The 13,176-nt window shown below is 40.5% G+C and overlaps 1 protein-coding gene across 6 annotated transcripts in view; it reads right to left on the bottom strand.

Moving 5' to 3' along the window:
• C4H1orf21 (chromosome 4 C1orf21 homolog) overlaps positions 1 to 13,176 on the bottom strand; it is a 233,112-nt gene that overhangs the window by 108,135 nt on the left and 111,801 nt on the right. For all 6 annotated transcript variants that reach the window (XM_028488425.2, XM_028488428.2, XM_028488429.2 and 3 more), the window contains exon 3: positions 5,519 to 5,613. In XM_028488425.2, the coding sequence (XP_028344226.1) occupies positions 5,519 to 5,613 (95 nt within the window). The remainder of the gene's footprint in view (positions 1 to 5,518; positions 5,614 to 13,176) is intronic.

Here is a 13,176-nt window from a genome sequence, read left to right as displayed (position 1 = left end):
GTGAAATAATCTGAGTGCAGAATTTAATTTAATTTAACCGCATGTTTTCAGTAATTGCCTTCATCAAGATTTTCCAAAGCATTTAATTTAATTTTCACAAAAACAGCTCTCTTTCCACACTTGTGTTTCATTGGTTTACGTATTACCTAACTAAATTACATGATTACAATGACATTCAACCAGTATAAGCAGGTTTGGAAACCATCGCACTGGCGCTTGGAAAACACACATTTAACTGAGACAGCGAAAGCACAGAGGTATTCTAGAGAGTAGCCCACCAGCCATTCTGTGAGCCCACCCTTGACTGAAGTCAGCATCTTTCAGAGGGGTTTGTGAGAGTCTTCTAATGCAGCAGGTTGGGTAAGAGAGTAGCCACTGTACTAGTGATGTGGAACATCTTTTCCTATGCTTATTACCCAATATCCTCTACTGTGAACCATCTGTTCATTTCATTTACCTATTTTTCTACTGGATTAGCCTTTTCTTAATTATTTACTAGTGTTCTTTAGAAATCCCAGTACTAATCCTTTGTCTTTTATGTCATAAATATTTTCTCCCAGGATGTTGCCTATCTATTAACTACTTTCCTGTAGTTATTCTGTCTTGCAGAAGTACTTAATTTTGATCTAATGAAATGAACTATTCTTTCTTTTTTAAATAAATTCATTTATTTATTTTTGGCTGCATCGGGTCTTCGTTGCTAAGAGTGGGCTTTCTCTAGTTGCGGTGAGTGGAGACTACTTTTTGTTGCGGTGCGCGGGCTACTCATTGTGGTGGCTTCTCTTGTTGCGGAGCACGGGCTCTAGGGCCTGGGCTTCAGTAGTAGTGGCACATGGGCTCAGGAGCTGTGGCTCGTGGGCTCTAGAGCGCAGGCTCAGAAGTTCTGGCGCATGGGCTTAGCTGCTCCGCGGCATGTGGGATGTTCCTGGACCAGGGCTCGAACCCGTGTCCCCTGCTTTGGCAGGTGGATTCTTAACCACTGCGCCACCAGGGAAGTCCCACTATTTTTCTTTCTTCATAGCTTTTGCTTTCTATGTCTTAAGAAAGCCTCCCCTGCTTTGCAAAGATTCTAAACATATTCTCCTATGTTTTCTTCTAATACTTCATTAATTTTATAATTCCCAGATTCCAGATGAGGAGCTTGAAGTTCAGAAGTTTCAGATATTTGACCAAAATTATAAAGCTAGAAATAACCTGGGATCCATATTGATATATATTTATATATAATCTCCAAAGCCAATGCTACTACTTTATACTACCTTCCTGAAGAAGGAATTAAAGTCTGAGAGAAGTAAAGTGAAATACATGGATGTCCAACAGTGGTAAAAATTGGATGAATGCACATGTTTGTACTGAGTACATAAATGGTTGACATATAAATGACTCATCATCAGCCACAGAAAACCAGCACAATCTCTTCCACACACAGAAACTGTGGTCAATAGTATTTAGATGTCCCAAGTGACTGGACATCTACATACTATTGAGCAACTACTAGGTACAAAGTAATAGTTGGACCTTGAGGTCTAACTTCTCTTATTCATACATTCCTCCATCCGCATTCAAGCAAACAAAAATACACCGAACACCTAGCATGTCCCAGGTAACAAGCGCCACACACTCATAGATGTGGACTTTGCTAGACTCCTTCGCATGGATAGTCTGCAAGTTCCTAGAGCTTTGCTTGCTCAAAACCAACCTCTACATTCGCAATGTACCTTGAGTTGTGGTCATTTAGGTCACATGCCTTCTATCTGCTACCAGAAAGTGAGCCCACTAGGGTGATGAGATTTATATTACGCTGCTCTGCATCTCCCAAAGCACAGAGCCTAAGGCCCTGACAGTACAGGTGTTCCGTTACTGCAGTTCTTACATTGTCATGTGATGGATGCTTCACTTCCTCTCTTGTGGGCCACATGTGATCTTTTAAGGGTGGGCAAGAATGAGTAATGAATAATGAATGAATGAATGAATGAACACTTTGTATTTTCATCAAACACAGCCTTCTTAGTGATTTTTTCTTTTCATTGAGGTCACTATTTATTCTCACCACTACCGGTCATCTTTCCACGTGTCACACCATTATCTCCTGAGTCCTCTGTCTTCCTTTAATACCTATAGTAAGCTTTCAAATCTTGTTGCTTCTATTGCAACCTTGCCTAAACCTTTTCTATTCTCCCTGCCACTACCTTGGTTCAGGTTCACTATCTCTTGCAAAAACTATTACGAATGATCTCCCACCCAGGCCCCCCATACTACTCCATATTACACCTGCCGATTCCACATAAACTTTCCTGAATCATAATCTCATTCTGACAATCCCTAGCTTAAGAACTTCAAAGGCTCCCGTTAATCCACTGAATTGATTTTGGACCTCTCAGCTGGACATCAAAGCTCTGTGTATGACCCCATCTACGTTTTGCCTCTAATTTCCCGCTGCTCTCCTACTGATGCCTTCTCCTGACCCCTCCTGCTCCCCAATCAAACAGGACCATGTGCTTTTTATTAAATACGTTTTGTGTTTTCCATCTCTGTTGCTTCAGCCTGGGGCACTCTCCCTCATTCTATCCTTTGAGGCCCATTGTAAAGACCAGCTCTTTCATCAAATAGGTGCTGATGCCACAACAGACAAGATATCTGCCTTCTTTGATACCGGCAGCTCTTTGTGTTGTCTTCTTGGAATCAATCTTGTTTTATTCATCTAACCCTGCTTTATTTATAGTCATTTGGTACTTACCTTGTTTACTGCAATACAAGTGCCTGGTGGTAAGAGTCAGTGGTTTCCTTATTTTTGTGTTTACCTGCAGAGTTTGGGACAGAGCCTTGTACACAGAGGCACCCAGTAAGCTACTGGTTGACCTGAACAGTTCCCTCAACTTTACTGTAAGCACCTTGAGGACCATGACTTTAAGTACACTGTGTCTCTCAGCACAAGTTAAGGGCCTTGTACATAACAGGTACTCAAAACATACTTGTTTAGGTAATTTCATGGTTCCAGAGCAAGATTTTTCAAAACAGACGTAACTCTGGCATTAACCTAAAACATTCACTTAAATCTCTCTCACCAATTAACGTAAAAGAAAAAGAAAAGGAACACTGACTCTAACATTCATTATTCTTTCCTTTCGTTTTATGTGATAATGCCTAACTCTTATTAGGTGCTTATCACGTACCAGGCACTGCACTCAAAGTTTTACAGCAATCCCCTCGTGTAATCCTCCCAAGAGCACCATGAAGCACTGTCTTTTTCCCCAATGGATGGGCAGGAGGTTTAGAGAAGTGAAGTAACTTGATCCTGCAATGAGTAAGTGGCAGAGCTGAGATCTGAATCCAGGCAGTTTCTGCCTCCAAAAACCCATGGTTGTCACCAACATGCCATATGCCTTGGTTATATTTGCCAACCCTCTTAATTTCAACAGTTTGGGTGAAAAAAAAAAATCTTTTAAAAAGCACTTCAAGCTACCTCTTAAAATCATTCTTTGAAACGTAAGGACATCTTGACTCTCAGATTATTTTAATGGATGTAAAAATAAAGAACTGTTAAGTCTATCTCATCCACCTTCCAGTGTAAGCTTCAAATTTAGGAGGCTGTTTTCTCAAACGGTATGCATGGTCAGTACTTGATTATGCATCCCCCCAAATGGAGGTGACAGAGGTAACGTACTTCCAAATAACTGAAAATCATTTAATTTTGGAACGCAGTCCAGAAATCTCAGAACCAAAAATAACCATTTCGTCCCCATTCTCCTTGTAAGTCTTCCTATACTTCAAAACTCCCCTTGGTGGCCTGGACTCTGATTCGCTGGCAGAGTAAAGGGGTGTGGGGTTGACACAGATAATCCATGAGTAAACAGGCCAGAATTTCTCTCTTTTTGAATCTCCATTCAGTCTGCATGGAAAAGCACTAGCACCAATCCTGACCACAGTGCTGAAAAAGAATACACTAGCACCAAGGAGGTGATAGACTATGAAACTGAGAGAGGAGGAAAAAAGTTGTACTGGCCCTAAATATGATGAGAGCAACACTGAGGAAAAACTCACAAGCTGTAAGATAAAAGTCATTGCTTTCCTTAGGATTTCAGAGATACAAGCATGTGAAGTAGAGATGGACTCTAGTAGTTACATCTAAGAAAGGGCCACCAGCGGACTGGTCACCAATGTCTCTTTGGCCTCCAACGGAGACACTATTACTAAAGATGAGATTCATAACTTAAGATGAAATTATATCAAGGACAAACTTTGTTCAATAAAATACAGTAGAAAACTGACTACTGATGTTTCAACTACTCAGATCTTCTATTTATTCAAAGCAAAACAAAAAATTCATGTAAAAAGTCTGATAATAGTAACTTCACTATTTAGTCATAGCTACCTTTTCTGGATTTAAGTATGGATGTTAAAATATACCACAGGTATGATGAACCTCTGTGACTTAAGGGATACCTTAAAATCCAAATCCCATTTATAAAGCAAAATTTTATCAGAGTATTTTTCACTCCTTTAAAATGATCTAAAATACTCAGTTGTTGATACTTGACTTTTTCAAGTTGTAGACCATATGTTCAGAAAAGAATAGAGGAAAAAGAGTGAGCCTGTTATGTTCATTAGTGTATCATGGAAAAATGACAGCCTTAAATACTCATGAGCACTGGTGAATATTCTGCCGACCCCCTCTGCTGTAGCAGAAATCAGAAAAACAAAAACAAAGCACATAACGGAAAAAGGAGTTTAAGTCAAGTGAAAATATTTTACGACATTGCAAACTTCTTAAAAATACGTTCACTCAAACATGAAAAAAATAGCAAGCAATTACTCCCAAAATAAGAGAAAAACAATTCTGCTCCAACATAATTGAATAAATGCATATTCTTAACAATCTGTAATCTCTTAAGAAATCAGCTAATATTGTAATTTACTAAATGTTTGTTTAAGAGATGGAATATTAAGGTGGAACATGTATATTGATTTGTATTAGAGAAGGAGGTTCCTAACTATCTGTTTCAGATCATTAGAATTCTCATGTTAACTCAAAACCCACAAAACCTTAACAGTGTGAATGTGAAGTACAAATTTGATAAAGACCTACCTCAAAGTACCTTATTTTCCTTTGAAAGGCAACTTCCTTAACAACACTACATATCGAGAATAATGAAACTTAGCCATTCACTGTGATTTGGACACGAGTTAAAGGATGCAGAGAAAAAGAAAAAAGGTAATGCCCCCCCCCATAAAACTCATTCCTACTTTACGCTTTTTCCTTTAAATTTAACCATTTTGAAATACTAATAATTTTGCTACATTTCCCCTGAAACATTCTCTATGAAGATTAAAGAAGGGCTTGTTCAAAAACAAACAGGATACAGGAGTACTGGTACAGCTTCCAGGCAAGCTATAAATAGCAACGGCATTTTCAAGAAATCTCATGCCAGTGTGTAAGCTGCAGTTTAAACATGCAGTGCAGATTTTATTATAATGCTGTCACCAAAATTCATTGTTATACGAGAAATTCAATGCTTACCAAGTTTTCTTGGTTCCTGGCTGCTATTTTTTGCTCCTCTTCTGCCCCATTTTTCATGTATTTGACCTCTTCCACGGGTTTGATCCTATACTCATCTGAGTGCCAAAAAAGAAAAGACATTTTATAACTTTTTTCACAATGGAAGAAAAGTGTCAGTAAGAAAAGCCCAACAGCATAATTTGTTAGAGCCTTTTCCCTGCGGCCTGTGTGGTTCATTTGAAACAATCTGGAAGAAGCTTAACCAGCCTCTTTTTATGAGGTGCTCTCCTCTGTCTACTGGGCAAAGCTCAGCACCACGAAGGCAGCTAATGAAAGTGGCACTGCCTGGTCCTTTCACAGAGAGCAGATGGTGGCAGCAGAAACAGAGGTTATTCCATATCTAAAGCCTATTCGGAATTTATACGCATTAGGGCATATCACATAATGGTTTAAGGAGATTTTTCTCCTTGAGAATATTAGTTCAAAATGCCTGTGGCAGCAACGTTATGCAGTACGTTCACACCTGAATTTCTTTCCTTTGGAAAAACAAAGTGAGACTAAAGAGCTTAACTGATCAACAAATAGATATAAACAATTGGAAATTGAAAATTTCCTGTTGGTGATCCCCATATTAAATGTGGAACAGTCTGCAACGATTTCATATGATACATACAGACTTTAATCTCTCTGTAAAGTCACACACATGAAGAGCCATAATATCACACGGCTCTAATTGGTAGGTATATCTATCACTCAAGGCGGGACAGTATAGTGGGCCATGGACAGGACCTGGACTTTGCAACAGCCCGAGAGAGAGTACAACAAACTCCAATATCAAAATACATCATAGGACAGACTTGGAAAAACTTGCAATTAAAGTTCCTCTCCAGGGTAGAGGTTTGGTGACGACAATGATGACATTTTCACCAGATTTCTGTCAATAGGAAATGACTTGGGCACACTAAGGTCAAAAACAGGTGTGACTTTGAGTCATCTTTAGTCCATTGTGTAGGAAAAATCACAGACATTATGGAATTAGAAAATTTCATCAACCAACAAACTGATGATTGCCTAGCATATGACATGGAATAATGTCTATAAAAGGCTACCTAATAGACAGAGTCTATCACTGGGAAGTTGCAATATATTTTCTTATTGCCTGTGGTTAATTTGCTACAATGACTATATGCTTATATAATTTCTTGCCTTACTATTTATAATACCATTTCCTATATAGTTTCAGGCTTCCTCATACTATCTCTTAACACGCTACCCCCAAAGATGTTTGTTACAGTAATATTTCTTCAAGTAATTATGCTGTTCCAATGTTTCTCAAAATTATCATCCTTATGAAAGTAATACATTTGCATATATCTGAATAAAGACTCCATGTTCACAGCTGAGCCAGTTGTTTTTTCCATCTGACAATTCAAGGTAGTTATTGATTCTGCTTCTTTCTAAAGAAATTAGACTGGTATGAGGTTACAGTAATGAGTCCTTTAGGAATACCACGTCCTAAATGTATTAACAAGTTAATCAATGGGTTCTGATCCACAATTACAAAGTACAGAATTTCACATTCCAATTTGGTATTCAGAAGAGAAAAAAAATAAGAGTAAATTAATAAATTTGGCACATTTAATTAAGGATTATTTATTCAGAAGTTGGAAAAGCACTTGTTAATTGAAAAAGAAAAGACACTGGCTAATTATGCCTCCCATACAATTAAACAGAAACAAAAATAAAGGAAAAAGATAATAGCTAAAGATGGGTCTCCCTAACTTCAGTTTGGAACATTAATATTTATAAATGATGGTTCACTGGGATAATTACTAACGTTTGGCTGAACTAAATTGTGATCTTAATTACTTACGGTGAGTCTCTAATTATTTAAATATAAATTATACACATACATACATATTTGTTTTAAACACAATTCCAGTGGACTCTATGATTTTGTCTAGAGGACACAAAACCTCACATGATGAGATGGGGAAAGCACAACATTTTAGGACCTAAGCAGAACCTTCTGAAAGAGGCTTGCTTCCAAAAGATGGCCCTTTGCCTGCAGCACAGCAAAAGGTTTCTTCTAGAGGGGACCCGCCCTTGCCTTGCCTGCTGTCCTCTCCCACCCCTAAGCCACAGCCCACAGTAGACACTCTCTAAACAGCTGAGTGATATTCAATCTTCATTCTCTTTTTATCCCTCCAGGAAACGCAGCTGAATTCAAAGCATCAATAGTAGACAAACTATTAATATTTTTCCAATATTTTTCTTCAATGAAGAAAAGCTGCTGGCTACATGTCTTTCAAAGCAGTGTTATCCCACATACAGACTTTTTATAATATCACCAATTTAGAAAGAGGATAGGTTTTAGCGTGTCATTAAGAAACACGCCTGGCTAGCCAATGCTGTCTTTGTGGAACACACTATGACTGGATAAAAAAGAAAAACAAACAGCCACGACTGCAAAGCCAGACCTATCATTATTACTTACATAACACACTGCACAGCATCCATCGTGGTAGGAAACAAAAAAGCCAGCAAGACCCTTAGACAAACCACAATTTGTATAAAGCAAATACTTAGAGACGGTCTGTCAAGTCTCTCAAAGGCTGGTGCTGGGGATGAAGATGACCATCTGGAAACAGACAACTCGTCAACCAACGTGTCACACATTTCCATGGCGATGCAGCCGTCAGGAACGGCACTCTGTGTGGACCAATGGAGCATTTCGGGTTATGGCAGTGACACAGCCACTACGGAAATCCATTTTTCCTTTTGGTGAGGGCACCGGGGAATCCGTGTGGGACTTTAGCCCCTTCATCAGATCACACACTGGAGGCAACTGCAAGTAGCAGAGTCACTGTTACAAGCCAGAGAGCCCCGCCCGACAACAGAACAACCTGCCAACTTGATTAAGAGCAGCCACAAGCAGACTGTCTTCCTCTGGCTCCCTCACACCTGTTCACAATTTTTCTTTTCTTCCTGTTGATCTTGTCAGGTGGCTTCTTAAAATGCACGTCAGGAGCTGTAGGCTAACACCCTGTTTCGAACCTGCTCCCCTTCCTCTCTATGTAAACACTTGCAGGCTGTGCCCGTCAAAATAGGTCTGGGGTAAAAGCACTGCCGTGGTGATATTTTTAGCATTTTATTCCTCAGATTCCATCAGAGAGGGCTACACTGTTTCTGTGGCAGCCCGATCATGCTAAAGACACACTGTTTCCCACCAAATCTCTGCACCTCACGTTTGACGTAAAGTGCCTCATATATACGTATATAAAATTAGGTTTTTAGAACTAGAAGGTGATCAGTTGGTTGGACTTGCTTCAGATGTTATGGAATCATCTCCATTTTCAGGATCCTGTCAATTCTTCCATTGTCAACAACTCACTGGCCCCTATCCTGTGCTCCCAAGCTTTGCAGATGGAAGATCTGCTACAAGGTTACATTTATAATCAACGGAACTGACTTCAAAATGAGTGAATTAGAAGGAGATGAGTGCTGGAGCGAGTTCATAATGCCATAACTATTAAAAAGTTAACAATTCTCATAAAAGTACATATTAGATGGGGAAGGAGGGAGACAGGCAAGAGTTCTACTCTTTGAGGTAGGAAGGGATCTTACAGTTGTTTCCTAGAATGGTGAAATTCATATCCATTGATATTTTCACACTCAAGTCTTCTTCTCATCAATGACATATGTACCAGAATGAATCTTTCCCAGGACTGTTCCAATTTCAAAAACTCTGCACTAATCTCCTCATATCAAAACAATCCAACATCTGGGCATCTTCACTGAATGCTCCGGATTGCTTCATCATCCAAATTTTGCATGAAGATTCTCTGGTAGACTAATTATTATTATATGCTCAGGAAAATATGAGGGCTTGAAACAAGAGGTAAAAGAAGTATTTATAAAAATAAACCAATTAAAAGACTAAACTATTCTGTCTTTTAGTGTAAACTCACTTCCCTTAGGTTTCTCCCACTGAACCTCCTGTCCCCCAAGCTAACTAAATTCAAGTCCCCAAATCCTGGTACGACTTCAAATTCTTGCCTAGGATCTTTATTTCTTTACTTGGTGAGATTTTTTTCAAGAGGTGAGTATTCACCGTGGCTAAGAGCTTAGCCTGTAGAGCTTGAATGACTAGCCATATGGCCTTGGGCAATTTACTCATGCTTTCTGTGCCCTGGTTTCTTCATTTGTAAAATGGGAATATTTATAGTACCTAATCTCACACATAGAGTCACATGAATTAATATATGAATACACTTAAAACAGTGCCTAGCCCATAATAAATGCTCAATAAATGTTGGCTGCTGCTTTAGAAAAACTGTGCTGGTCCTGCAGGGAACACTATTTCTAATGCACAAAATCCATCAAGGTATAAAAACAAAAAGCATAATGTAAACATCAAAAATTAGTTTAACTGAAAATTCTGACTTAACTATGTTAACAAATAAAGTGAGAAGGGAATATTATCGTCCATGATAAGCCTTTAGCATTTTTTAACTAAATGCATATAGTGCTTTAATTAAAATATAACATAATTTTAAAAGAACAATAAATAACTTTTATGACAGGAAAAAGAAAAGTGATCATTATTTGAGTGAAACCAGGGTTACAAGAAAATAATGTTCCTCTATCTTCCTTTATATCCTAACTCAATTATTGCCCTTGGCACAGCTCCTAGTCTCGGACTTCCTTGAGGGCACAGAGTGAATGGGTGAGGTTCAGGAGAGTCTGAGAACCTACCATGGGCTGGGCTCTGTGATAAGCAATGGAGGGGGTGTGGAGGTGGGGGATGGAAAAGGCCGGGAGACAATGCCCGGGGAAAACCACTGTCTTGCGGGGAGGCTTATGCTCTGAGAACCCTTCTGCTACCTGGAGCACGTTCTTCAGGCTAGACTGACCGCACAAGTAGGCTGACCCTATTCCACTCAGCCACAGTCCACCAAGACAGACTAACTCTGGAAAACCTTATGCACAAAGTAGAGACTCATCTGAAGGACCTCATAGACCAGTATCAATTCTCTGAGTCAGGCAGTCCCTTCACGATAATTACTATATCCTCACTTACAGAAAGTGATTTCGCCCTTTCCAATGTAATAGTTATCATTAAGCAATTTCTAGGGTAATTATGAACTGCTCGTTCTAAATGTTTTGAATATTTCTAAAATAAGGCTTTGGTGCATTTAATACAGAATGCTCTCAGTTTTTTTCAGTGTGTCTCAAGTCAACCTAATAAAGGAAAACTAATTTCAAAATAAGATTGTCTAATACATTAAGTGCTCATGGTCTAAAAATATAAACTGTTAAAAAATAACAAGCAGGGAAATTATGTTTTCAGACTTCATATTTGTGGAAGATTAAACCCTGGCCACTGGGTTTCCACTAGGGGAATTAGGAAGATTGTACATATTTGTACATATCCCCCTTTATGATATCTCATAATTGAAAACTTAATATCACTAAGAGGGCAAGTTTCATAGGTCTACTGTATCCTTATTCACTAGTGAAACCTAATGCTTGGATATATTTGAAAATCAGAGATAGATAAAAGATATAGTCTTGCTTCAGTCATGTAAAACTCATTTCAGCACACCCTCACTAATAAGGGGTATTATCCTTTTAAAAATATGCAATGTAGCACAGGGAGATCACCTCTGCGCTTTGTGACCATCGAGAGGGGTGGGATAGGGAGGGTGGGAGGGAGGGAGATGCAAGAGGGAAGATATATGGGAACATATGTATATGTATAACTGATTCACTTTGTTGTAAAGGAGAAACTAACACACTATTGTAAAACAGTTATACTCCAATAAAGATGTTTTAATAAATAAATAAATAAATAAATATGCAATGAATTGAAGGGTGAAAATGGTATCTAATTTTTATTTTAGTTTGATGTTTCAAAATTTACTAGTGATACTGAATACTTTCCCCCTGTTTTGATCATTCATGTGTGCCCTCTGTGATATATCTCTTCATATCCTTTGCCCCTTTTCTCTAATTGGAGTTGTAGCATTTTTCCTATTGACTGTGATATGAGCTCTCTGTAAACTATACCAATTTATGGACATACTTCTGGCCCCAAAAGGTCTGGGCAAAAACACCTCTTGATTTTCGTTCAGACATGAGACGGTGGAAGGAACTAGCTGCTTTCTGTCTTTGAGGCAAGTGCTGGGCTATCCCCTGCTGTCTTTTCTGTGTTTCTTTCCTTCTTCATTTCAGCAATATTCATTGAGCACCTACTGCATGCCAGAGAATGTAGTACTCAGTCCTGGGGTTATGCCTAGGGAAAGGAAGCAGATCCTGTTCTCAAGGAGCTCACAGCTAGTAGGGGAAGATTCAAGAAAATGAGCAAATAGAGTGCAGAATGTCTGCAGCCATGAAGCACATGTGTGGGGTGACTGTAATAAGAACAGAAGAGAGGGACCCCCCCCCCAAGCAAGGATGGGGAGAGGCTTGGAGGAGGTGACGGTATCTCACTGGAGTGCTGAGGAACACGTGTGTGTGTGTGTGTGTGTGTGTGTGTGTGTGTGTGTGTGTGTGTGTGTGTGTGTGTGTGTGTGTGTGGGAAGGACAGGTCTAGGTAAGGGGACAGTGAGTTCAACAACCAGAGAGGGCGTGGCAAACAGGAGCAACTGCAAGAGGTCTAGTACGGCCAGCACGCAGATTCCAGGGGGCCTCGAGGGATGAAAGGAGCAGAGGCTGCTAGGGCCCGTGCAGGAAGACCTGGTATGTGAATCCCACCAGAGGCAGGCTCCATTCTCAGGGGATACGGTCTCCCCAACCAGGGCCCAGACTGAAGCCACCTTTCCAGGCTAAGCTTCTGTCCTCTGTCCCGTCCTCAACCATCTCCTCTGGAGAGACCCCCAACCACCGTAATCCAAGGCTTTCTCCCTCTCTCTGAAAGAAGGTGTAGCAAAGGTGGAACTTACATGGAGCAGTGGAGGTGGACCAGTCAGGTGAGGAAGGTGAGGAAGAACAACACACGGAGAAGACTGGCCAAGAGCCAGAGAAAGCAGCCACAAAGAGTCTCACGAGGGTGGAGTTTTTACCTGGAGTCAGCTGGTGGGGCACTGGTGGGGCTGGAGCTTAAGACACAACATCTGCCAGAACCTGTTTCCTGCTTCCCCGACAGGTATGCCTTCAACTGGTGATGGGGAGATATCACAGCATGCAGAACAGGGAGTGGTTGGGATGGGGTGTGATTCATCCTAGGGGCAAAGAAGCTGCCACTGAACCTGATCCCAGCTCCTTCCTGCTTGGCGGGAGAGCAGTGAATCACAAGGGACAGAGCACCGGCTTCAAAGGGCCTTTCTCTTCTGGACCTGGCCTGGTGACTTCCCAGCTGTGTGCCGTGGAGGCAGGGGATAGACTTCTCTGAGTGAACAGAGTGCGTTGCGATGCTTGTGCATGGGTGCTATGGCCTCTTAGCATTCTTAGGGTCTTGTCCATGCCTTCGAAGAGGACAAGCTGAGAGGTGTCCACAGCTGCAAGGATGAGAGGGTGGTAAAGCTTCCCTCATTACAGCACCCTTAATGATTTTTTATTTTTATTTTTACTTTTATTTTTTGCAGTACGCGGGCCTCTCACTGTTGTGGCCTCTCCCGTTGCGGAGCACAGGCTCCGGACGCGCAGGCTCAGCGGCCATGGCTCACGGGCCCAGC

The sequence above is a fragment of the Physeter macrocephalus genome, chromosome 4 (genome assembly GCF_002837175.3).
Source record: "Physeter macrocephalus isolate SW-GA chromosome 4, ASM283717v5, whole genome shotgun sequence".
Classification (NCBI taxonomy): Eukaryota; Metazoa; Chordata; class Mammalia; order Artiodactyla; family Physeteridae; genus Physeter; species Physeter macrocephalus.
Note: the sequence above shows the minus strand (reverse complement) of the source record. Positions and strands in the feature narration are given on the sequence as shown.